This window comes from Rhincodon typus, chromosome 20 (assembly GCF_021869965.1).
Source record: "Rhincodon typus isolate 14 chromosome 20, sRhiTyp1.1, whole genome shotgun sequence".
Classification (NCBI taxonomy): Eukaryota; Metazoa; Chordata; class Chondrichthyes; order Orectolobiformes; family Rhincodontidae; genus Rhincodon; species Rhincodon typus.
In genome coordinates this window covers 16,584,259-16,611,652 of record NC_063351.1, presented here as the reverse complement: position 1 = coordinate 16,611,652, position 27,394 = coordinate 16,584,259, and the positions used below count along the sequence as shown (strand labels likewise).

The following is a 27,394-nucleotide window of genomic DNA, read 5'->3' as shown; positions in this document are numbered from 1 at the left end:
GATCCCTGGTATTTCTAAGTCCTGCTGCTCACCATTGGAAAAGCTTTCCTAGTAATCAGCTTCTACAGAAGCTAGAGGGCGCCTGCCAGAAACTGTGCAAATCCAAGAAGTGCCCATAACGTATGTTTCTCGTCCCCCTGGCAATGTTAGTAACTCTGCTTGGCAACTACAGTAGCTGCCTAATCATGCAGGATACTCATAACCACATGAAAGTCACATTGTAACTAGCTAGGACTTGAATGCTAACTGCCTCCTACTCTCTGTCACATTTTGTGCTATAAAATTTGGCAACATGCAACATAAGCGTGTAATATAAGTGTAAAAGTTACCTATGCAGGGCCTGGAGATGCAGGAGGGCTTCACTGAGCTCAATAATGAAAAGCTGGGTCTCTTCCAGCCTAGATTGTATCCTTTCCATTCACAAAGCCTTCCTGAAACACCACCCCCCCATCCAGAATAACTCAGCCGACTGACTGCCAGCATGTCAACTTTTCGCTCATATGATCCTTACAAACCCACTCCCACTGTAGTGGGAGCCTCTCATTCCAGCTCCTGGATGAGCAGCTAACAAGAGAAAAGGTATCTGTTTAATTCCTGTTAATAGCTGGCATGCAAGATTTGGGAAGGTGTGATTGAATCCCAAGTAAGTGTCTACATGTCAGTGTAGGAGCATGGTGCCAAGTTTAAGATCCTCAGTTATTACTGGAATAACCTTAATGGAAAGGTTTTACATCTGATCTTCCAGTGGAACAAAGACTTGAAAACTGAGATGTTTTTAACAAATTAAAGATTACGATTGACTCAAATGCCTTTACACCTCTTGAACATGGCCAATACCGTGAATGTTACCAGGCTACCCTTGGCTTGGTGTGTGAGTTCTGCTCCCATCTTTCGCAGACACTATACCTTCTCTCCCACAAACCTTCCCCAGAATTCTGTTACAGTACTTGAGTAGGACCGCACTCCAAATCACCATTTGATCCTTAGTTTTAACATTGATGCTTTTTAAAAATATATATAGCAACCAGCTTTTCCCAAACAAGACTGCACTTGTAGACTGGACATTAGTTACTGGTTGGTTGGCTTACTTTATTTGCTATGTACAGGAATTGTATGTAGTCTGGATACTAATGATTTTCTTTGTTTTGGTAAAGAACAGAGCTGAGCATGTGCAGCCTTAACATTTTACTGTTAGAGATATTAAGAATTGCCAATGCTGGAGTCAGAGATAACACAGTGTGGAGCTGGAGGAACACAGCAGGCCAGGCAGCATCAGAGGAGCAGGAAAGCTGACATTTTGGGTCTAGACCCTTCTTCAGAAATGGAGAAGGGGGAAGGGAGCTCCGAAATAAATAGAGAGAGGAGGGGTGGGGCTGGGGAAGGTAGGTGGGATGGTGATAGGTGAGTGCAGGTAGGGAGTGGTGGGGTTTGGTCCAGTGAGGTGGGGGGAGCGGATAGGTGGGAGACATGGAGACAGAGAGGTCCAGGAAGAAGAGAGAGGTATCAGAGATGGTCCAGGTGAACTTGAAGTTGGGGTGAAAGATGTTAGTAAAGCTGATGAACTGTTCAAGCTCCTTGTGGGAGCACAAGGCAGCGCTGATACAGTCATCAATGTAGCAGAGGAAGAGGTGGGGGGATAGAGCCAGTTAGCTGCAGAACTTGAACGGTTCATCAACTTCACTAACACCTTTCACCCCAACCTCAAGTTCACCTGTACCATCGCTGATACCTCTCTCACCTTCCTCGATCTCTCTGTCTCCATCTCTGCTGACCACCTCGAAACTGATATCTATTTCAATCCCACCAACTCCCATAGCTACCAAGACTACACCTCCTCTCACCCACTTTCCTGCAAGATTGCGATCCCCTACTCCCAATTCCTCCACCTCCGCCGCATCTGCTCCCAAGATGAGGCGTTCCACTCCCGAACATCCCAGATGTCCTCCTATTTCAAGGACCACAACCTCCCCCCTTCAGTGATCGAAAATGCTCTCCACCGCATCTCTTGCGTTTCCCGCACATCAGTCCTCACACCCCCTCCCCACAACAAAAACAAAGACGGAATCACCCTTGTCCTCACGTATCACCCCACTAAACTCCAGATTCAATGTATCATTCTCTGCCATTTCTGCCACCTGCAATCTGACCTCACAATCAAAGATATATTTCCATCCCCACCCCTATCTGCCTTCCGTAGGGACCACACTCTCCATGACTCGCTCGTCCGCTTCACACTCCCCACCAACCCCACCACCTCCAGCACCTTTCCCTGTAACCGCAGGAAGTGCTACCTACACCTCCCCCTCACTTCCATCCATGGCACCAAACAAACCTTCCACATCAGACAGATGTTCACCTGCACATCCGCCAATGTGGTCTATTGCATCCGCTGCTCCCGATGTGGCCTCCTCTACTCAGTGAGACCAAGCGGAGGCTCAGAGACCGCTTTGTAGAGCACCTGTGCTCTGTTCGCGACAAACAACAACACCTTCCAGTCACGAACCATTTCAACTCCCATTCCCACTCCCTGGGCGACATGTCCATCCTGGACCTCCTCCAGTGTCACAACGACGCCACCCGGAAACTGGAGGAGCAGCACCTCATATTCTGCCTTGGGAGCCTACAGCCCAATGGTCTCAATGTGGACTTTACCAGGTTCAAGATCTCCCCACCCCCAACCTCATCCCAAGACTAACACCGCGCCCCCATCCCCGCCACCTCGACCTGTCTGTCTTCTCTCCCACCTATCCGCTCCTCCCACCTCACTGACCAACCCCCACCACAGCACTTTACTGTTTGTGTGTTTGAGACATGCTCATTATTGTGAATGCATGCAAGGCAATTTTTTCTGAAAATGTTGTTGGGAGATTAATTTATTTGTTGATGGAATGTGGGCTTCACTGGCTGTGTCAGTATTTATTACCCATCCCTGACTGACCTTGATCTGAGTGGTTTGCTAGGGTCATTTCAGAAGGCAGTTAAGAGTCAATCACTTTACTCACGAACAAAAACAGAAATTGCTGGAAAAGCTCAGCCGGTCGGGCAGCATCTGCGAAGAAAAAAATTGGAGTTAATGTTTTGAGTCCGTTGACCCTTCCTCAGAACAGGAAGTGTCACCAGACCTGAAACGTTAACTCTGATTTTTTTCTTCATAGATGCTGCCCGACCGGCTGAGCTTTTCCAGCAATTTCAGTTTTTGTTTCTGATTTACAGCAGCCGTAGTTCTTTCGGTTTTCAATCTCTTTGCTGTTGGTCTCGAGTCACATGTAGGCCAGACCAGGTAATGGTGGCAGATTTCCTTCCCTAAAAGACATTAATGAATTAGATGGGTTTTTACCACAATCAACAGTGATTACATGGTCACAATTAAGTTAGCTTTCAATTCTAGATTATTTTTAGTGTGCCATTTTATTGTGCATTTATTGTGGTTTATTAGTTCATGAATAGAAAAGCTTTGGAGGGATATGAGCCAAGCATAGGCAGGTGGGACTGGTTTATTTTGGGAACATGGTCAGTGTGGACTGTTACTGTTTCCATGCTGTATGACTCATGCAATGACTGGAGAGTTGACGAGAACACTGCAGCACCAGTGCTGTTCAGGCACATTCCTGGGTTTTTCCCAAGATCAAAGGCCTCCTAGGAGAGGGTTAGGAAAGTCCCACCTACTGACAGCTGCTGGAGAAACAAAAGCCAACAGCTCCTCATTGATCACCCATCAGAGAGGCAATGGCTGGTCTGGTCCTATATCCACCAGAGTATCACCATGGACCCAGGTGTGGCTCAGTGATGTGGAAAAGAGATTGAGGGACTGGGTGTTGCAGAAGGGTGTGGACAGTAAAGGCAGGGGAATTGGCTCTCGGCAGGGGAATTGGCTCTCAGCAGGCACCCTAAGTACTGCCACACAGTTATCTTTTTGTTTATTTTAAGTGGCCTGGAGGTATCAGCCAACGTGATTTATGTAAAACACATACCTGCTTTGGTTCATACCTGATCAAATATCTCTTCCATATTGAATGAAGGTTCTGCACTAAATATGCCATTATCGTGTTTCCTTGTTCATTGTGTATATGGAGTTTCTTTTGTTTTGGCAGTGCCAAGAAATTAAAATAGGGTCAGTGTGGTTTACTGACATGTACCCACATAATGATCTCCCCCATTTCTCCATCATCTTGTTCATACACATGGAAATCATCCTCATGTTCTGAACACATTCATTCATTGCTCATTTGGAATCTAGGAACATACTTCTCAATTCCCTGCTTGTTCCCACTTTTCCTCTGTCAAGGCACAATGCTTCACTACTGACACCTGTGAAAACTTTCACGATCTACTTCGTTCTGAGTGTGTAATGCCATTAAGGATTAGGTGAGGAGAAAGCAAGAATTACACGTCTTAGCTGCAGTTACATCTTTTTACTGACTTAATCAATGGCCAATTAAATATTTTAGTATACAACAGGAAAGTAGCACTGTGCTCTTTGTGCTATGCATTTACCAAGCTGCTGTTTACTTGCCATACCATGCCCAGCACCACCAACAGCCTAATCTGTCAGCTTTCCATAATCTTCCGAAACCTTTCTCACTTAAACTGCTGCTTCTCCTCTGGTCGAATTTATTTTTTTCTTTTCGTTGATTGTATGCAACATTTTCCTTAATAAAAGCAGAGAGGGATGATGAAGGAAACTGCTTGTAAACGACAGCTTGGATTCTGCTGTCTGAATCCAAATTGTGGTTATAGTGTCTGCAGGTATAGGGTTCTCCTTAAATGTCTCTCCTTCAAGATCAGCACTATTTCCTTGTGATCAGCAGTGTGAGTTTACCTGATGGTGCAGAGTTAACAAATTCGAGTGGTTACTTATGAATAATGCAAGTCACCTTCTGTCCAATTCACGACACAGGGAGGGTGCTATAAAGCAGGAGGTGAGTCATGTTCTATTATTTATGTCGGTTATGAACATGGAAAGCTGCTTTCACTTAAGCTCGGTCAATCTTGAAAGATCATTGAAAACATTGGTATTCCATGAGGCAGTGAATGTGGTACTGCTGTTTACACTCACTGTGTCAGCAACTCTACCAGGTCTACACAACTAACCTAGGAGGAATTTCTGTTCTCAATCCCAGGAGTCCGTTTCCTCCAGTCACTATCAATGGATGCATTGAAGAAGCCAGGTGGCAGAGGAAAATTAAATTAAAATATTGTTGCAGGAATCCAGCTAGGCCTGTCTTTTTAAGGATTGTTGAAAATTCTTTGTTCCACTGATTTTTTCATCCTTTATATTCACAAGTAGGATGGTAGGATTTCCTACAGTCAGTTGGGGTAGATTCCTGTTTGGGGTGGTACTGTAAAATGGGCAATATCTCATCAGCCTCCCTTTTCACACTCCATGTGAAAATCGTTTCCAGTGATTTCATTTGCCATGGCTTTCTCTTAGTTCTCAAATCCTAAAGAGAAACACTAAGCATTTGAAATACTCAGCAGGTCAGGCAGCCTGTCTGGAGAGAGGAACAGAGTGAATCAGTCAAGATCTATCCTGCGGTTGTGGCCCTGGGGTACAAGACCCCATGCATTCAACCAGCTCGCACACCAACATTTTAATTGGTTTCAGGCGGGGCTTACAAACCCTGCCAAGAGGAACCGCTGTCTCAAAGAGTTGCTAACTAGTTCACTAGCAGTTCTCTTGTAGCAATAGCACCACCAGGACACAAAGAGGGGGTCCACATCTTTGGAGGATCTCTGATTGGCACAAGATGCCCCACTAGGTGGCATCCCCACTGCAGTCTACCCACTAGATTGCTAGCTCTTGCTGTGCTGTCCTTGCCACAGGAGTAGCCCAGCAGCAGCAGATGGAGGTCCTTAAGTGGTCAGCAATTTGTCATTGGCATGAAATTGTCAATTCTCTTTTTCTCCTCACAGCCACTGCCTGATCAAATGAGTGTCTCCAGGGTTTTCTGTTTTCAAGTCAGATTTTCTGTTTCTGCGGTATTTCGCTTTGATTATAGCCTGAAGTTTTCATTTATCTATTTCCAACATTATTGCTATCTGACTGTTATACGTTTGCAGAAATATCTGTTTATATTTCAGCCTTCCAGTGATTACTTTTATTGCTATCTGTTTACACATTACATCAAAGTTGCTTTATTAACCACAGCAGAACTATTGTGTCGATCATAACATAGTGCCTTATTTTGAGGGCCCCAAACATTTTAATAAAGTCCTGTTCATATGTCAGCGCACACACTATGGGCTGACCTCAGCAGTCAGCACTCACAATTTTCCATGTGGCATTTCAAACCGCGCTTCACAGAACTGATCTCCTCCTCTAGTTGTCTAGCTGCCCGAAGGCGGGTCCGATACACTGCATTAAGACCACCACTATGGCTAGGACAAGTAGCTAAGTCCTAAATCCAAACCCAGCTTCAACACCAATCACGTATCCAATCCCTTCCCCAAAAGGGGGGCCCTGACCCACTGTAACAGTACGAACCTTTATTTGTTTGTTATCATACAGAGCAAATGGGGGTACAGATGGTAGAGACTGCAATTATCTTCCATGATTTGGTTGACCAGGAATGTGTCCTGGTTGTGCAAATTCATATCCAATCTGTTTGACCATCTTATGAGCACACATTTTTTGGCCATCAAATCCTGGAGGCAGACTGGAACTGGGCTTCTGGCTCCAACGCAGCAATGTGACCCACTGTGTCACAAGCCTTCCACAGATCTGGTAAAGTGAGGGTAAACATCGCCCCCCCCCAGCCCAACAAAGTCATAGGCATCCTCATGGTATTACTGCTCCTAAATGCTGAAAATGAACAATCCCACTCCGCCATCACTAAGGTGTGGAACCGATGTGGGCACTGAGGCTGGTAGCAAAGTAGCCTGGCAGTTCCTGGACAGAAGGGCATTGAATAGACACCGAGGGCTGTAGGCAGAGGGAGAAGGAATGGCCCATTTTCTCCTCTTCCCTAATGTAGCTTTGTGACTGGTTGCTCTCAAGAAGCAGCCTCTGACGCAAAGAAAGTCCCTACTGGGTGGCTGTTCCCCTGCCATGTGGAGTTGGGTTCCCAACCCAAAACCCTACTTCTGGGTTTTCATACATGTAATCTATAAAAAAGCATCAAGTGATAGGGGAAACTGTAAAATCACAAGCCTTCCTGTATTTTGCCTTTATAACACACCCACAATTGTCAGGCCAAATTTCACTTCGCCTGTAATCAATTATGTAAACAAGGAAGTTTCTGTCACAGCCTCAGCTCTAATTGTAGGTGCCGTGCACCTTCGGTTTTTAGCTGAATGAAGCCTTCAAAACCTTTATATTACTCCATTTTTCCCTAAACCGATGCTGCAAGATTGCCAAGGGAGATGATTTTCTAAAAATAATGTTCAGATTTCCTCATTCTGCTGGCTTTCCACAAGTGGTTTTATCTGTTAACATATACTGAGAGCCAGAGGCTATTAGTGTTACCAGCAAGTGCAGAAATACTCGTCAACAGCCAAGTGCAGAGTAAATCTGTAAGATGAAAGGTGTAAGGTATGCCTTATTTCTGATTTTTTTTCAATTAGTAAATGGATAAACAATTGTGGAGCAAAATATCAAATATTGTTTATTGTGGTGCAACCTCCTACTGTGTATAATCAAATATACATTTTGGTGATCAGTATTAGCTTCAGTGGAAAATTCAAATTTTGCCTAACTGCTGAATTTGGATCACTCTCATTTTAATTCCCAGTCCTTCAAACAAAGGTGTATGAGAATGTGTCAGATCTAACTGTATGCGTACATAAGCATTGAATCAAACTGTACTTATTCATACCTGTAGCTGTTGGAAGCTTCTTTGGCATTTGACTAGTGATGTGACAAAAAGTAGGAGAAGAGTTGAAAGATAATGTTGAATCTCAGGCTGGCTAATCTCAGGATTCTAATTCCTGAAATCAACTATGCTGTGTTCTCTTGATATGTCTTTCTCCCAACATCATTGAATGAAACTTGTTGTCTTTAGAGGTGCTCTTTAGTCATACGAAAGGCATGATTGCCTCGATTTCCTTTTTGAACGAGGAAGGAACGAGATTCAGTGTGTTGGAGCTCGATGGGGTTGCTCTCTCATTAGAGAAAGACGACAGGAGGGTCACCATGCCTCCGACAAGGGGAGAGGTTGAGAAGGAGAGTCCATCATGGCAACCTCAGCCAAATGAAAAACACATTTCCCTCCTTTTTTCTTCCCCTGCTTTAAGCAGTCTCGTTGAATTTTGATAGTGACGGGGAGCTTCTGACAATCAGATACTTGGTGGGACTGTATTTCAGGAAGTTAAGGAAAAGCTCACAAGCTAAGAGAACCCAATTTCTTCTTTTGTTCTGTCAGTATGTGCTAATCCCTGACTGATCGGTCCTCAATATATTCTCTTGTATTTTCCTCACTCTGTGATGTCTGAAAAGTTGATGGTTAAGAGGTAGTAATCTATGATGAATTGGACCACTACCTAAGTTTGTGCTTTAATGTTGTTGTCCAAATGATGACAAACTGGATCCGTTATTTAGATTTGGCTTCAATCTCCTAAATACGGAAATTTAAATCCTAAAAACATTCGAAAACCACTGTTTTGCCAGAGGTGATATATTAGTGGTTTCTGCAATAATTACATCCCACAATCCAAAACCAAACTAGGCAAAGGTAAGAAATCCCATGTTTGATCAACCTTCTGAAGAGCTATCAAAGGCAACAGTAGGATTTCACAATTGGAATAAGGATGGAGGAAATCAGCCATGATCATTGTTAAAAAGTATGGATGTTGAATGAGAACTTGGATATAATGCCTATAGGAATGCCTTCTGAAAATAATAGCAAGGTGGTTGCATAGCTTAGATGGTTAGAGTGTGGTGTTAATAATGCCAAAGTTGTGGATTCAGTCTCCATACTAGCCAATGTTGCTGGCTTCTTCCCCAGACTTTAGTTCTTAAGGGGATTGACAAAGTAAACATCGAAAGGATGCTTCCTCATGTGGGGAAGTGGAGAACAAGAAGTCATAATTTTAGGATGAAGCATAGCAGATTTAAAACAAAGATGAGGAGAATTTACTTCACTCAAAGGGTAGTCAGTCTGTGGAATTCCCTACCGCCGAGCACAATGGATGCTGGGACATTGATTAAATGTAAGGAGGAGATAGATTTTTAATTAGTACTAAGTTGAAGTGTTACAAAGAGCGGGCAGGAAAGTGGAGATGAGGCCAAGATGAACTCGGTCATGATGATATCAAATGACGAAGCAGGTTCGAGGGGCTGAGCTGCGTATTCCTGCTCCTAGTTCTTATGTTCTTAAGGTATTGGAAAGTGGGCTGGGACTGTGAAACCAAATCTACAGAAAAATGATAATTAGGCAAGAATATAAACAAGCAAGTGGTTTGAAATGATAGTGCAGTTTTCTCCTTTTGAGGTACAGGTCTAAAGATTTAGGTAGAAGTGAGCAAAATATTCTTCCAAGCCCTGGTATCAGAAGGAGTTTGAAAATTCAGAAGTGTAAAACCTCACTTTGCATTTCATACCCCTGGGGTTTGCAGGCTTATGGGAGTGAGCGGGCACGTATGATTGCATTTTCATAATGACAGAGTAGGTCTTCAACTTAACCAAAGTGGCCCCAAAGTTCCCATTCAGACTTGGCACCATTTTCACCAGAGATGGAATATCGGCAGGTTGTACTTTGTTGCTTAATTGGCCACCACCATTAACAACCGAATGTAACAGAACGGTAGAGCTTGGATCAGATCCCTTGGTTGTGGAATCACTTGCCCCTGTCTATAGCATGCTGCTTCCAGTGTTTAACAAGCCATTCCTGGTGATGAACATTGAATTCCTCCACTCAAAGAACATGCTGTTCCCTTGTCCTCCTTAGTGTTTCCTCCAAGAAGGATGGGAAATCATCAGCCAAGGGAAGAGAGGAGGGCCATAGCTGGTATTAAGCAGGTGCTTTCCTGGCAAGTTGCAGTGATTGATTCTGGACTCCATACAATGTTGAATCCTCTCAGGGTAACTTCTTCCTGACTGTACACCAAGTGCTGCCACCTTTGGTGGGCCTGCCTTGCCTAGCGGTGCTGATGGTGTTTTCTGGGACGTTGTATGTAAGAAGTTTGGTTGCCTGAGTATGACTGCCAAGCTGTTGCTTAACTAGTTTGTGAGACCGACCAATTTCTGAATGTTATAGGACTTCTCAGGATTGACTTGTATCCAGGTCAATACCAGGCGGTCTGTCCAGTTTCTGTTTTTTTTAAATTTAGGCTTTTTAGCAGTTTGATACAACAGAGTAGCTCAGAGGGCAGCACGGTGGCTCAGTAGTTAGCACTGCAGCCTTACAGTGCCAGGGACCCAGGTTCAATTCCACCTTTGGGTGACTCTCTGTGTGGAATTTACACATTCTCCCCGTGTTTGCATGGGTTTCCACCAGGTTTTCTGCCGCAGTCCAAATCTGTGTGGGTTAGGTGGATTAGCCACAGGAAATGCGGGGTTATAGGAAAAGGGGGGTGGGTCTGGGTGGGGTGCTGTTTGGAGGGTCGGTGAGGACTCGATGGGCCGAATGGCCTGCTTCCACTCTTTAGGGATTCTTTGATTCTAGGAATAAAGATTGCTGTGCAACACTTGTAGGCCAGACCACATTAACGAACCAGATGGGCTTTTTACATAAAAATTATCCATGTTTACATAGCTGTCATTAGTCTAGCTTTTCATTCCAGATTTTATTGAAGTCAAATGCCACCATTTGCCATGGGGCTCTGGATTACTATTCCTATGACATTCCCAGTATTCCACCATCTCAACTTGATTGAGACCTGTCAGGATGTTCAAAAGGGTGGGCATAGACAGGATGTTTCTTCTTGTGGGAGTATCTAGAATTTAGTGGTTACTTTTGAAAAACAAGGAGTCAGCTGTTAGGACAGAAATTAGAAGAATGTTTTTCCTCACAAAGGGTTGCTAGTATTTGGAATGCTCTTCCTCGGAGGATGGTGGAAGCGGAGTCTTTGAATACTTTAGATAAAGGTAGATTTATGATATGTAAAGGCGTCAGTGCAAATGTGGATTAATAAGATCAACCGTGGTCTTATTGAATGGCGGAGCAGGCTTAAGGAGTGAGGAGCAAGTAGGACTCCTACTCCAAATTTATGTCTTTGCAAATTTATGTAGGTGTATGGACAGAAATCTTTGAAGGTGATGGTACAAGTCAAGGCTGTTGAAAAGCTGATGGAATCATTAATTTTTTAAAAGATGATGTACATGGAAAGCAAGAAAATCATGCTCATTCATTTTATAGCAGAGGAGTGTTTACTGTTTTTCAAAGGAATCAGATACCTTTCATGGTATCTTCTGCCTACTTTTGGGCCGCAGCGAGGATGGAGGAGAAAGGCAGGCTGGAAGGCAGTTTGGAGACCTCTAATAATTTGTGAAGTTGTTACACGCAATAATTCCCATTCTTAGAAAACCACTATATAGAAAAATTGAAAGGCCCCAGAACTTCAAAAATCTACAATGTTAAAGTCTGCAACAGCTAGGTCCTGGGATTTCACTTATAAGAAAATTTGAGCAGCTTGGGTCTATAGTCATTGACGTTTAGGAAAATGAGAAATGGTCTAAATAAAACTTAAGATGATCCTGAAGGGATGTTTCCATTCATGGGGGAATTTAGAACAAAGAGATACCATTTCAAAATAAAAGTCTCCCATTTAAGTCAGCAATGAGGAGGAATTTTATCTCTGAGAGTAATTAACATTGGATTTGTCTTCCCCAGCAACCAGTAGAGGAAAAAATATCCCTGGCTGAGTTAGATCGGTTTTTGACAATGAAGTCAAGGGTTATGGGGGACAAGCAGGAAAGCGGAGTTAAGGCCACAATGTTATTGAATGGCAGAGTAGACTCAATGGCTCAATATTTTTAATGTTCCTACTTCCTGGGCTGTCAATCAACATTTGACTTGTATCAGCCATGGCCACGCAAGACAATGGATGCTTGACTGTGCAAATAATGTAACAGTTCCTGTTTCTGCAGTGTGTTGTACTTGAAGAAGAAAAGGTGAAATAACAGGAGATAATAAGATATTGAGAAGTTATTCATTCACTGTACAGAGGTTAACAAAGTTAATTTACTAAAACTTTGATGTTATTTTAGGTTTAATACTGGCAATGTATTAAAGTAATGCGAGAAAATTTGTAGCTATCAAGAGGTAGGAACATTGGATCTGAGGGATAACAGTAAGGTAAACATACAAATGCACGCAAGTTGTTTTTGGAGAATTAGAGTTAAATGTATCATGTCACAATTGCTATTTTGCAGTAGCTTCTCGTGATTGTCCAAGGTTGCATTAGCTTTGGAAGGAGCTATAAACTGACAGTTGTTTCATGCTGTCCATGTGTTATTGATTGGAAGACCACTGTTCCTTTCCACAAAACATAGCATGGATATTGCTGTTAGTAGTCACTGTTTTTTAAGCATATTCTGCAGCTCTATAATTAAATTATCAGGTCCGGACCAGGGGTGTCCAATTTCCTGCTAAATACACCATGCTTTTCTGAGGTTGAAGAGAGCTAAAAACACCAGTCCTTTGCAGGAGGACAACCTCAGGTTAGGCCTTTGATAAGATAAAGAATGGAGTTGGGAGTGATGTGCCACAAAGCAAGCTGAGTAGTTTAGATGCACTGCCAAAGCAAGGGTTTATGAGAGCTACCAATCAGATCAGTCCTGCTCTGTGCTTCAGAAAACAAGTAGACACATATTTGTAACCCTTAACAACTTCTCCTTCAATTCCTCCCACTTCCTACAGGCAAAGGGGGTGGCCATGGGTACCTGCATGGGCCCAAGCTATGCCTGCCTCTTTGTAGGGTACGTAGAACAATTCCTCTTCCAAAGCTACACTGGCCCTATCCGCCATCTCTTCCTCCGTTACATCGATGACTGTATCGGTGCCGCCTCATGCTCCCACGAGGAGCTTGAACAGTTCATCCACTTCACTAACACCTTCCACCCCAACCGTAAGTTCACCTGGACCATCTCTGATACCGCTCTCTCCTTCCTGGACCTCTCTGTCTCCATCTCTGGCATCCACCTGGAAACCGATATCCATTTCAAGCCTACCAACTCCCACAGCTACCTAGAATACACCTCCTCTCACCCACCTTCCCGCAAAAAGGCCATCCCCTATTCCCAATTCCTTCGCCTCCGCTGCATCTGCTCCCGAGATGAGGCATTCCACTCCCGGTCATCCCAGATGTCCTCGTTTTTCAACGACTGCAACTTCCCCTCCACAGTGGTCGAAAACGCCCTCAACCGCATCTCTCGCATTTCCCGCAATTCATCCCTCACACCCCCTACCCGCGATAACAACCAAAACAGAATCCCCCTCGTCCCCACGTACCACCCCACCAACCTCCAAATCCAACGCATCATCCTCTGACACTTCCACCATCTGCAATCTGACCCCACTACCAAAGACATTTTTCCTTCCCCACCCTTATCTGCTTTCCGGAGGGACCACTCTCTCCGTGACTCCCTTGTCCGCTCCATACTGCCCACCAGCCCCACCACCCCCGGCACTTTTCCCTGCAACCACAGGAAGTGCTACACCTGCCCCTACACCTCCCCCCTCACCCCCATCCCAGGCCCTAAGAAGACCTTCCACATCAAACAGATGTTCACCTGCACATCTGCTAATGTGGTATACTGCATCCGCTGTTCCCGTTGTGGCCTCCTCTACATCGGGGAAACCAAGCGGAGGCTTGGGGACCGCTTTGTGGAACACCTACGCTCAGTTTGCAACAAACAACTACACCTCCCAGTCGTGAACCATTTCAACTCCCCCACCCACTCCTTGGACGACATGTCCATCCTGGGCCTCCTGCATTGTCACAATGATGCCACCCGAAGGCTGCAGGAACAGCATCTCATATTTCGCTTAGGAACCCTGCAGCCCAATGGTATCAATGTGGACTTCACAAGCTTCAAAATCTCCCCTCCCCCGACCTTATCCCAAAACCAGCCCAGCTCATCCCTGCTTCCCTAACCATTCCTCCCACCTCAAGCCCCACCCCCATCTCCTACCTACTCGCCTCATCCTGCCCCCTTGATCTGTCTGTCCTCCCCAGACTGACCTATCCCCTCCCTAACTCCCCACCTACACTCACCTTTACTGGCTCCAACCCCACCTCTTTGACCTGTCTGTCTCCTCTCCACCTATCTTTTCCTTTATCCATCTTCTATCTGCCTCCCCCTTTCTCCCTATTTATTTCAGAATCCCCTTCCCCTCCCCCATTTCTGAAGAAGGGTCTCAACCCGAAACGTCAGCTTTCCTGCTCCTCTGATGCTGCTTGGCCTGCTGTGTTCATCTAGCTCTACACCTTGTTATCTCAGATTCTCCAGCATTGGCAGTTCCTACTGTCTCAGACACATGTTTGGGCTTGTTCTTTTGAACTGATGCTGTGACTTCATGTTTGCAAAGCTGCTGAAGGGCCTTTTTTTTTTGTTGTTATTTTGTGAGTGCCTAAAACGATTGTTTCACCTTTGTCACCCTCTCTAGTGCAAAACAGTAGTTATTGAGATTTATATTTCTCTGAACATTTTAGTGCAGTTAAATTTCTCGATGACTAGATAAAAAAAACATAGAACCAGCAAAGTTCGATTACAAAAACTGTAACTTCAAGCATAAAGGTTCTTTGTATCTTACAGTCTTAAGGTAAAAACTGCTAACACTTTGGAAAAATAGATTTAAGGGTCATAAATACACAGAAAATTGTGCAGCATTTTATGGATAAAGATTGGGGCTTTTGAAATAAAATCAAAGAACAAATAAATAAATAGGTCACAGTTGCGTGTGAGGAAAGAAACAGCTAGCAAAGCCACAAGGGTTAAAGTAAGAGCTGAATCAATGATTAGTGATTGATAGATTTCATTCTCAACAATGACTAAGGAGGTCTGTACAGAGATTGAAATCAAGGGGAATAGTAAGACTGAGCATGATTCTATCGAACTCTTTGGCGTTGTTCAAAAAAAAATCAGCCAACAAGAGAGCTGAAATACAATGAAAGTACAGAGCAATTATAGTTTTTGTAACATATAACAATCAAAAATCATGTTCTAGATTTCATTTAGGTGTTTGGTTACATAGCCGCTACTGAATGAAAGCAATGACATGTAGCTAATAATGCTCATGTACTGTTTAATTCTCGCAAAAAGTATCGCCATGGTAACACAAGCACTTCAATACATTTATAAACTTTAAGGTGGGAAAATCCAGCTAATCTGTCTTAGTTATTCTAATAATTGAAGTAAAATTTTAAAAAATGATAAATTCCACTGTGATTTACAAGCACTGTCATTTTTCCCTTTGAAAATATAAGAACTGAATGCTCTATTCCACATCTTCCATTCATTTTCAGAGTACTCCGACATGCTGCACGCCATTTCCTTCTCTCAATTACAATATTTGGGTTTTGTCTTGTTAAAGGTTCTGTGTTTCTTGCTTCAGAGTTTCATTGTCAAAATCTGAAACAAGATGTCTCTTGTCTGTTCACGGATTAGTCATCTAATAAGAACAGCATATGTCACATTGTTGAATCTGGTTTGTCAAGATTTAGTGCATTCTCTTTTAGATTTCCCTGAAGTCTAAAATGTCAGTGTTAGTTGACGGATCTCTAGGAGGTATGATACTAACCTTTTCAAAATAGCACGTAAAAAAGCTACACTAATCGCTTTGGGTTGAAGTCAATTTTCCTTCTAAGTTGTCCAGCCCTCAGTGAATAGGAGACAAACAGGCTGTGCATAAGCAGCATTCTGTTTAAGATGTAGACATATGTGCCCCAATTTTATAGAAAATGGGCAGTGTAGCAAAAGAGTCACGTACAATGGGAAAGTAGAGTGAACATTGGCTGTACTGTGACAACAGTAACTGATTCTGCTCTGCTTAGATGGCCATAAAGACTGTAGTGGCTCAAGAATGCAGCACACCTCCACGTTCCCAAAGGCAGCTGAGGTTGGGCAGCATGTGCTGGCATATATTGTGATGTCCACATCCCGTGAATGAAAATAAAGATCAAGTAGACAAAAACAAATGAATTTTAATGTTTGTAATAACTATGGCACATACTGAGAACTGCTGCATGCAATACACTGTTTGCATCAGGATTCCAATAGCATTACTTTGTAAAATTGAATCATCCTTTCATGATCATAGAGCCGCCCAACTATTGCATAAAATCTTTGTCACTAATGTAAAAATGTCAATGCCAAATTTGTCTTAGTTCTAGAGAATGCATGTGATGACAGCTGCATTGTATTTACGGAACAAAAAGACAAGCAGAACCAGTCACACCAGTCAGGCATCACAAAATAAACATTATCCTGAGGTGTAGCCATGAAATCCATGTGTCACATGGTACTAAAGACCTAACTACTTAATAGTGACAGAGCTAATGGAGTGTCAAAAATCCTTTTCTGTTTCTCGATGCCAAGAAACCTCGATAGTATCAGCAACCTGGAGCAGAAAGCTATTGCCTCCTAATTAAATTGAACTTTATCTGTTGCCTCAAAATTAGCTGTCATTTATATAATCTGTATGATAGGACTATTCCCAATGGATAGCTCTCACTGCTTCTGATTGAAGTGCAACACAAGTTGCTCATTGATCAGCATGATTTTTTTCCCCCATTCTTGGGACGTGAGCAGCATTAGCAAGGTCAGCATTTCATGCCCATCCTTACTTGGCCTTGAGAAGGTGGTAGAGAGGCCATTTCTTTATTGCTGCAATCGATGGGACAGATTCCCAGATTGTTACAACACAGAGAAGGAGTGCTGAAGGAGATAGCAGTTTTGATGTATCGAAGTGGTTTGTCAGACCATTTCAAGGGGCAGCTGCTAATGAACCATATTGCTTTTCATCTGGAGTGATATTTATCTCAGATCAGGAAAGGATAAAGACTTTCTTTCCAGATGTGAGTGAATTCACTTTTATTGTCACCTTTATAGGTACTAGCTTTTTGTTCCAGATTTTTATCGTAATTGACACAATTTGCATTTCCCAGCTGTCATTACGAGATTTGACCACAAGGGCTGGATTGTGATCTTTGAGATGGATAGCGGGAGTTTCCGGTGAAATTCCTGGCCCGGTACCTGTCCACCTCGGGAGAAATCCAGCAAATGTTTTCATTGTCAGGGAAGGGGTGGGGGTGCGGATGAGGGCTGCAAACGCAGACAAGAGTTTGGAGGTAGCCACTAGGGGGTGCTAAGTGCTGAAGTCTGTTGTTTAAAGAGCTAACCTTTGTACCGTGGGACCTTGCCCCAGCTATTAGGGGAACAGCAAGGCCCTCTAGCCCTCACACCAACCGACGCACATGACTGTGCCCTATTCACGCCACGTCATGCTCCCATCACACTACATGGTCCCTCATAGCCTTCCATGCCAAAGTCTGCCCCCCACCCATCCTGCACAATCCCTCATATTCTTCAGGCCAAGCTATTGCACTTCTATATCCATTCAACCACTATGTACTTTGGAGAGAATCAAAGAGTCCCATTATCACAAAAGGATGTGTTTAAGAAAAGTCTTCTTTAAAAATGTATTTCAAACAAGTAATTAATTTATAACTTTCCACTCCCTTCAAACAAACTACCTTTACTGTAGGCCACTAAGAGTGCAAATTATCCAGACCCTTTAAAGTGTCAATAATAGAAATTACAAGCACTTGAAACTTAATTATAACTAAGATTGCAATTGACAAAAATGTAAAGATGGCCAAAGCTTTCAAACTGGAGCTCAGCTCTTCCAACAGCCCATTAGATGTCTGGTCTCTCAGTCCTGCCTCATTGTGCTCTTCCTCAAAACAGTCTCCTCAAAATGACCGAGTTTCATTTTGTTATTCCTCACTGGGGATTGTACTGGAAATCAAGCCCGAATATTCTCAGAGTGACTGCAGAAGCTAAAAATTTTATCCAAGTATGAAAAGTTCCTAATTTAACTGTCTGTTAGACTCAGATTAACACAAAACAAATATCAGGTTTCTATACTTAACATAAAGTACTATTTATTACAAATAAATAGTTGTTTACAATTTGTGAATTGTCAACATATAACTCAAGTCCTCTTCATCCCTCCCCTCAAACTCATGTACAGATGGGCGAAAATAATTGGTGTTATGAATGGAAGGAAAAAACACAGTTCAATGGCACCTGTCCTCAGGATTCAGTAAAAGGGTTCCTTTTGTTTCTCAAGTCCTTTAATTTTCAGTGCTTTTTGTTTGGCTTCTGTCACTTCTTCACAGGAGGCATAAAGTGACTAGTTCACAAATTATAAAGACTGACTTCTCAGTTAAAAGCAATAGCTTACAGCAATTGGTGGAAGAAAATCATTGGCTTTTTTTAACTTCAGTATTTTTCTGCAGAGTGAGAGAGAGCCGCACCAATTTGCTTTCTTCAGAGGTCTGAAGGTACCTTGCTGTATGGTTCATACCCACAAATTGGCTTCCTCGCAGCTGAACAATCAGATGATTGGTGTCAGAATAGTGTTCTTGGCATCAACTACTGGTCACAATTCAAAAGACCAATCAGCAAACTGTTGCCACCTAAATTCCACCTTCATACACTCCCCAGAGCGAACCCGAGCTGCAAACATCTTCCCTCCTGCTTGAACAAAACAGCAGCTTAAGCATTACATGCAATGAGTTTCAATAATTTGTTTTTCAAAGTGTAGCTACTCCTTGCACTAACCTCAATTTTCAAGTAGCCCTGTGTCCATTTAGGTCCGCAATTAAAATTTAAGTAAAATAAAAATTTTATAGTCTTTACAATTTGGATCAAAAATTTTCTTATTTCATCTACACGACATTGGGTACATGTAATTATTCCAACCACCATTTCAAATATCTGCAACTTAATTCATGTTCAATTAATGTTTTGTTTTAAAGTGATGTTGAATTATGGAAATATTTCTGAATAGCACTGCCAACAATGACCTTGATATTTGATTAGTGTGGTTTCAGTACATATATCAAGAAGTAAGTTAGGTCAGTCATTACCAAACACGCTCCAAATCTGTCTACATATGGTAATGGTTAGGTCACTTTATTTAAATAGCATCTTGAGAGAGTAGGTATCATGGCACAGGTAAGATCCCGTTAGTCCACCTTTATGCGGCCCACATAGCTCCCTTGATGTCAATGTTCTGATGAAAGGTCCATACTTGCACACTAAGGGGGATGCCAGTTTTAAGATTCCACCCTTTCTGACAAGAGGGCTATTTTTGGGTGAGAAAAAATTCCATCTCCCCAAACCCTAAAGCAAAATCAGTTGCAAATTAAAATTTGGGTGAAGACAAAGCATTCTCTGGTTCCATCAGAAATCCCACCTCCATGGATTTCATGTGCCTCGACTTCCACCTCCCCCACCCTCCATGTTGGTACCAGTAGTTAGGCAAGTGGGTTGGCCTTTGACAGCTTCCGGTAACTAACCTTCCAAGTTTGTGCATTTGGTATATGTTTGGTAGGTGCTAATTGTATGCTATTTAATTTTGTATTCCTGTGATTACACAAATTGCAATAAACATGTTGAATTGACATTTTAAAATAAGTTTCTAATGTAAAAATTACAGAGCAGGAACATAGTCTACCCTTACTACATGCTTTCTTTTCAGAAAGTTGTTTTTGTTTAGCAGCTTTTGTTTGTTATGCTGTATTTTGCTAAATATAAGCCCTGTTAAGTGAGAGATGGCTGTGTATGAAATGTACCATAGTCCAGTTTTCATTGTCAGTGGTGTAATGAAAGCCTCCCACCAAACTTTACTGATCTCCAAATCATGGATTTGTCTTTATTGATGTTAATTAAATCTGGAGCCAACTATCAGCGATTAAGCATTTTATACAGGAACTCACCTTGAAAAATTCTCAGACAAAACAACCTGGAAGTGAAACAGCAGGGTCTCAGGAAGCGTCACTGGACCTGAAATGTTAACTCTGACTTTTTCTTCACAGATGCTGCCAGACCTGCTGAGCTTGCAGCAACTTCTGTTTTTGTTCCTGATTTACAGCATCCGCAGTTCTTTCGGTTTTTATCTGGAAGTAAAAAGCATTGATTATCGTCTACTTTTCAGTAATTTTACAGAGAGTAAAAAATATATTGATTCATAAGATTAAGATCGAAGCTGAAAAGCAAACTTCTTTAAAAATGTTCAAATTTTGTTTTAAAGGGGAAAGTTATTATTTCACAAAGAGAAATCTAGATTATTATTTAGTATGCCATTAAAGACCCCGTTGATTTGATTTGATTTGATTTGATTTATTATAGTCATAAGTACATCAGGGTACTAGAACAGAATGCAAATATAGTGTTACAGCTACAGAGAAGGTGCAGAGAAAGATTAACTCTAAAATATGAATGGTCTGGAAGCAGCAGGGAAGAAGCTGTTCCTGAATCTGCTGCGATAACAAGGTGTTGAGCTGGACGAACACAGCAGGCCAAGCAGCATCAGAGGAGCAGGAAGGCTGACGTTTCGGGCCTAGACCCTTCTTCAGAAATTTTCCACTCTGACTTCCACTCTGCTTCCTAACGTCAATGACCAGCCCCTTCATTTTGCTGACATTGAGTGAGAGATTGTTGTCTGTACACCATGCCACTAAACTCCCTGTCTTTTTCCTGTACTTGTCGTCGTTTAAGATCTTACCCACTACCGTAGTGTCATCAGCAAACTTGTAAAAGAAGTTAGAGCAGAACTTGGCAGTCATGAGTGTATAAGGAGTATAGTAAGGGGCTAAGTACGCAGCCTTGCATGGTACTGGTGTGGAGGATTACGTGGAGCAGGTTTTGTCACCTTTCTTACGGATTGTGGTCTGTGCGTCAGGAAGTCAAGGATCCAGTTGCAGAGCAGGGCGTAGGGTCCCAGGTCTCAGAGTTTAGAGATGAGTTTAGCTAAAATTATGGTGTTGAAGGTAGAGCTAAAGTTAATAAGTAGGAGTCTGATGTAAATGTCCTTGTTATCCATTAGTGTAGGGATTAGTGTAGGGCCAGGGAGATGGTGCCTGCAATGGACCTGTTACGATGGTAGGTGAGTTGTAGTGGATCAAGGCAGGCTGGGAACTGTAGTTGATGTGAGCCATGACTTACCTCTCAAAGCACTTTGTATGATGGATGTCAGAGCCACTGGGCAGTAGTCATTGGGGCATACTTTGGCACCAGGATGGTAATAGTCTTGTTGAAGCAGGTGGGAAGCTCACACCGGACCTCAGGTCCATCTCATCCAATGAGCTATAACATTCAATTGGTTATGCACATTTTGAATTAGCAGCAGAAGTATACCATTCAGCCCCTCTAACCTGCTCTGCCATTCAGTAAGATCATGGCTGATTACATTGTATTCTCGACTGCACATTCCTGTCTACCCGTGACAGCCATAGATTCTCGGGAGTCAAGGGAGTCAAACAATGAGAAATAACCACATAGAAGTTAGAGTCCATCTCGCATCAGTTGATTTCCAATACGTCCATCTGTGAGCTCTTCAGAGTGGAGAGTCAGTGACAGCAGTTTAAGTATATATTTAAATATAAGCTGTTTATGCATCTCAGCTTCTATCTTAATTGCATGTATCAATGTGTTTTTCACTCTCCGTAAAATGATTGAAAAGTGAAAGATGATCAGTGCTTTTCATTTTCTGTGCTTTGGCTATGAGAATTTCTCAAGAAGAGTTCCTATTTCAGTGTTTAATTGCACATCTGCTGGTGCCTGAAGCTGAATTTGCTGCCTCTGCCAGTACCACGATCAGACATAGGTAATTCACACAGCTAAGAGAGCCTTGCTGCTGACATGCTGGTATCCTGGCTCCAGGCCATTATTGTGGATGCTGGCCTAGTAGTGCCATGCTATCTTCCTTCATGTGGCAGGGAGCCAACATGGCTCATTGACAGCCATAAGGCTAAATAAAAGAGCCCGACTGCAATCTCCAGGTTTCCAGAGATGGGTGAAGCCATTTTAGATGTCTGAAGGTGCCCTCCTGGTGGAACCTCTGATGGAAGGGCTGCCAAGTAGACCATAAGACTTCACTGCCTGACTGGATAAGGGAGTAGACAGAGGTCACCCTGCAGAGACATTCAACTGAATGCCCACACGGATTGCCTCCATGTTGAAGCACCCTCTCCTTCAGAGCGGCGCGGTGGCTCAGTGGTTGGCACTGCTGCCTCACAGCATCAGGTACTTGGGTACAATTCCAGCCTCAGGCGACTGTCTGTGTGAAGTTTACGTGTTCTCTCCATGTCTGCGTGGGTTTCCTCCAGATGCTCCGGTTTCCTCCCACAGTCCAGAGATGTGCAGATTAGGTGGATTGGCCATACTAAATTGCTCGTAGTGTCCTGGGATGTCCAGGATTAACCATGGGAAATGCAGGGTTAGAGGGATAGGGTAGGGATTGGCATGTTATTCGGAGGGTCATGTGGACATGATGGACCAAATGGCCTGCTTCCACGCTAGAGATTCTGTGATTTACTTTCTCAGTCATAACCTTCTGCTTCTTTCAAGCTGAAAGACCTCAGATTGGTCCTTCAGCTCCATGGGCAGATCCATCACCTTTACTTGGATGGAGAATGCTTCCTGTCCTCTCTGTGTATAAATTCCATCATTAGCAGCTCAGAGTCTGTGCTACCAGAGGCAAATACAAGTTCAATGCTAATTAAACCCAAATCTTGATCTCATCGCTGGTCCCTTCCCTCTTCTCTGGTGACCAAAACCCAGGCCCAGTCTGTTTCTTTCCAGGCTGCTCCTCCAGTGAAAAGATACAAAAAATTTTGTCAGTGAGCTGTGCAGCTTGGCAATTTTTTTAATAGTTTGTTTTATTAATTTGCTCATTTTAAATTTATCTATTTATTGCTATGACATTGATTTTTATCTTGCTCTGCAAGTTGTTTGTTTTCTTCAACGCATTCTTTTTCAAATTCATGTGGCTAACCAGATCTCAGGGAACTGCAACTGGGAATCTCGCTGACAAGGAATATGAGGTTCACAAGAATTCTGACTGCTTTTCGGAAGGTTGGCAAATTGGGTTATTTTTGCACCATTGAAAATGGGAAGTGTTGAAAATGCTAAGCATACGTTCATCAAACCTGGGTCAGGTTGTGGTTCTGAAGCATTGACTGTTTCCCCTCTATTGGTGTTTGGTATCTGTTATTTTCAGCATTTTCTGTTTATATTTCCATTTGCAGTACTTCGCTGTCCTTTCATATGCTCGATGTGTTTAGTTTCGATTCACAATAAATGAAATGTGTCACTCAATAGAACATTCTTTTTCTGTTATCAAAGCTGATCTGTGCGGCTACAAATAGCACATTATTGCAGGTGAATTTGTTGGTGCTAATTTACTGGAAAGTTTTGCTACTTTTAAATTTGAAGTGAAACGCAAAGTCATGTGCCAATAAATATGTCATTTTTAGCTCATGATATTTCATCCATGGTATTGGTGTTTGCTGAATTTTTGAGGATCTTGTTTTTTTGGATGCCGTTATCAAGATAGTGCATAGGGCCAGGTTCAAAAAGGTGGAGCTTGTTGCGTAGTTGTGTGTAATTGTAGGAGAACTGTGATTGTAAAAGGTTTCAGAATGATACCCATGTTTTCAATGGACTTTATAAATAGATGCATAGAATACAAGGGCTAAGAAGTTTTCCTGAATGTACAAGAAAGAATTTGCCCCTCCTACGGTGACTAGGGCTTCCATTTCTAGACACCAAAGAAATGTGAAGGCTTTTACAACGATTCTGAAGAGATTTGTTCGAATGGCGCTGGGGATGAGGGCTGATAGAGATTTTGGGGTTGTTCTCCTTAGAGGCTAAGAAGCATGAAGGGATTTGATGGAGGTGCATAAAATTTTGAGGAGTTTAGATAGACTAAAAGAAAATAGGACTTTAAACTAGTAAGTAGGGGGGAAGGGAGAAGTGAGCGTAGAGGGAGAATAACAATTAATGTAAGGCAAAGCAGCAGGTTAGCAGGTGACGAGGAAGTTTCAACTCCATTGAAAATTAGGAAAAAAGTTAAAGGGAAGGAGAACTCAAGAGCTGTTACTAATGGAGGTAACAGGACCCAAAAAGAAGGTGCAAAAACTGGCATAAGTGCACTTTATCTGAATGCTTGGAGCATTCGAAACAAGGTGGATGAGTTGATGGTGCAAATCATGGCAAATGGGTATGATTTCGTGGCCATTACAGAGACATGGTTACAGGATGGTCATGACTGGGAGTTAAATATCTAGGGATATCAAACAGTTTGGAAGGACAGACCGGAAGGTAAGGGAGGTGGTGTTGCTCTGATTTTTAAGGATGATATCCAGGCGGTAGTGAGAGATGATATAGGTTCTACTGAAGAAAACGTTGAATCCATTTGAGTGGAAATTAGGAATAGCAGGGAGAAGAAGTCACTGATAGGTGTGGTCTACAAGCCACCAAATAATGACATCGTGGTGGGCCAGGCAATAAACATAGAAATAGCTAATGCATGTAAAAATGGTTCAGCAATTATCATGGGGGATTTTAATCTACATATCGATTGTTCAAACCAGGTCGGTCATGACAGCCTTGAGGAGGGGTTCATAGAATGCAACCGCAATAATTTCCTTGAACAATATGTAATGGAACTTATGAGGGAGCACGCTATCCTAGATCTAGTCCTGTGTAATGAGACAGGAATAATTAAAGATCTCACAGTTCGGGATCCTCTCGGAAGGAGTGATCACAGTATGATCGAATTTAAAATACAGATGGAGCGTGAGAAGGTTAAATCCACTACCTATGTCCTGTGCTTAAACAAAGGAGACTATGATGGGATGAAGGAGGAGTTAGCTAAGGTAGAGTGGGAGCAAAAACTTTATGGTGGGTCAATTGAGGAACAGTAGAGGACTTTCAAAACGATTTTTCACAGTGCTCAGCAGAAGTATATTCCAGTGATAAGGAAGAACTGTAGGAAAAGAGAGAGCCAGCCATGGACGTCTAAGGAAATAAAGGAAATAATTGAAAAGAAACACAGACAAAAAAGCAAAGAGTAGTGGGAAAGTAGTAGAGTGGGAAATCTTTAAACGCCAACAGAAAGCCACAAAAAAAGTTATAAAGAAAAGTAAGATAGATTATGAGAGTAAACTAGCTCAGAATATAAAAACAGGCAGCAAAAGTTTCTATAAATATGTAAATCGTAAAAGAGTGGCGAAGGTAAACATTGGTCCTTTAGAGGATGAGAAGGCCAATTTAATAACTGGGAATGAGGAAATAGCCGAGACATTAAACAGTTATTTCATGTCGGTCTTCACAGTGGAAGACACAAATAACATGCCGAAAACTGATGGCAAGAAGGTTATAGCAGGCGAGGACCTAGAAACTATCATCATCATTAAGGAGGCAGTGCTGGGCAAGCTAATGGGGCTAAAGGTAGACAAGTCTCCTGGCCCTGATGAAATGTATCCCAGGGTACTAAAAGAGGTGATGGGGGAAATAACAAATGCACTAGTAATTATTTACCAAAATTCACTGGACTCTGGGGTGGTTCCCCCAGATTGGAAAACAGCCAATGTGACGCCACTGTTTAAAAAAGGAAGTAGACAAAAAGCAGGTAACTATAGGCCAGTTAGCTTAACTTCAGTAGTGGGGAAAATGCTTGAATCTATCATTAAGGAAGAAATAGCAAGACATCTGGATATAAATTGTCCCACTGGAAACACCCAGCATGGGTTCATGAAGGGTAGGTCATGTTTAACTAATTTGGTGGAATTCTTTGAGAACATTACTTGCATGGTGGACAATGGGAAACCTGTGGATGTGGTGTATCTGGATTTCCAGAAGGCATTTGACAAAGTGCCACTCCAAAGGCTGCTACATAAGATAAAGTTCCACGGTATTACAGGTAATGTATTGGCATGGATAGAGGATTGGTTGACTAGTAGAAAGCAAACAGTAGGGGTAAATGGGTGTTTTTCTGGTTGGCCGTCAGTGGCTAGTGGTGTGCCTCAGGGATCAGTGTTGGGACCGCAATTGTTTACAATTTACATAGATGATTTGGATTTGGGGACTAAGTGTCGTGTGTCAAAATTTGCAGATGACACTAAGGTGAGTGGTAGAGCAAAGTGTGCAGAAGACACTGAAAGTCTGCAGAGGGATATAGATAGTCTAAGTGAGTGGGCAAAGGTCTGGCAGATGGAGTACAATGTTGATAAGTGTGAGGTCATCCATTTTGGTAGGAAAACAGGAAAATGGTCTATGTTTTAAATGGTAAAACATTGCAGCACGCTGCTGTGCAGAGGGACTTGGGTGTCCTTGTGCATGAATCGCTAAAAGTAGGATTGCAGGTGCAGCAGGTAATTAAAAAGGCAAATGGAATTTTGTCTGTCATTGCTCGAGGGATGGAGTTTAAAAACAGGGAGGCTATGCTGCAGCTGTATAGAGTCCTGGTGAGGCCACACCTGGAGTACTGTGTGCAGTTTTGGTCTCCTTACTTGAGAAGAGATATACTAGCACTGGAGGGGGTGCAGAGGAGATTCACTCAGTTGATTCCAGAGTTGAGAGGATTGGATTATGAGGAGAGACTGAGTAGACAGGGATTATACTCATTGGAATTCAGAGGAATGAGGGGAGATCTTATAGAAACATATAAGATTATGAAGGGAATAGATAAGGTGGAGGCAGGGAGGTTGTTTCTGCTAGCAGGTGAAACTAGGACTAGAGGGCATCGCCGCAAGATAAAGGGAAGCAGATGTTGGATTGAGGTCAGGAGGAACTTCTTCACCCAAAGGGTTGTGAATCTGTGGAATTCCCTGCCCAGTGAAGCGGTTGAAGCTACCTCGCTGAATGTTTTTAAGGCAAGGCTCGATAAATTTTTGAACAGTAAAGGAATTAAGGGTTGTGGTGAGTGGGCGGGTAAGTGGAGCTGAGTCTCAAAAAGATCAGCCATGATCTTATTAAATGGCGGGGCAGGCTCGAGGGGCCAGATGGCCTACTCCTGCTCCTAGTTCTTATGTTCTTATGCTCTTATGTTCTAAAACTTGTCTCTAATAGCTGAAGGATCAACAGCTAGATAATCCAGACTTGAGTTGCCTGGCAAAAGTACCAGAGAGGACATGAAGGAAAACTTAGCTTCAACTAGCCCCTCGACTAGGCTCAGAACGGCAGTGAAAATCCTTCCTCAAAATTTGTTATTAGCTTTATTAAGTATTTCGAACAAACACTGCATTCATCATGACTGTAAAATCTGGGCCATTCTGGTTTCAGTGGAGGGTCGGTTTTCCTCTGCAGCATCACCATAACCATGACACCTGAATGGTTATTAGGTTCATACACCCTTTTCCACACTACACATGGTCACCTCTGTGTCAAATAAATGTAAATACTACTTTGTAGGTAATGTGCATCACTGTTCCCAGCAAG

The 27,394-nt window shown here is 42.7% G+C and overlaps 1 protein-coding gene across 4 annotated transcripts in view; it reads left to right on the top strand.

Moving 5' to 3' along the window:
• Window positions 1-27,394, top strand: part of blnk (B cell linker) — a 186,626-nt gene that overhangs the window by 35,987 nt on the left and 123,245 nt on the right. For 2 of the 4 annotated variants that reach the window (XM_048608678.1, XM_048608676.1), the window contains exon 1: window positions 7,234-7,531. The exons of the other annotated variants lie outside the window; for them this stretch is intronic. In XM_048608678.1, coding sequence (XP_048464635.1) covers window positions 7,518-7,531 — 14 coding nt within the window. In that variant the 5' untranslated portion in view covers window positions 7,234-7,517. Of the gene's footprint in view, window positions 1-7,233; window positions 7,532-27,394 lie in introns of those variants that run through there. 4 annotated transcript variants of the gene reach the window in all.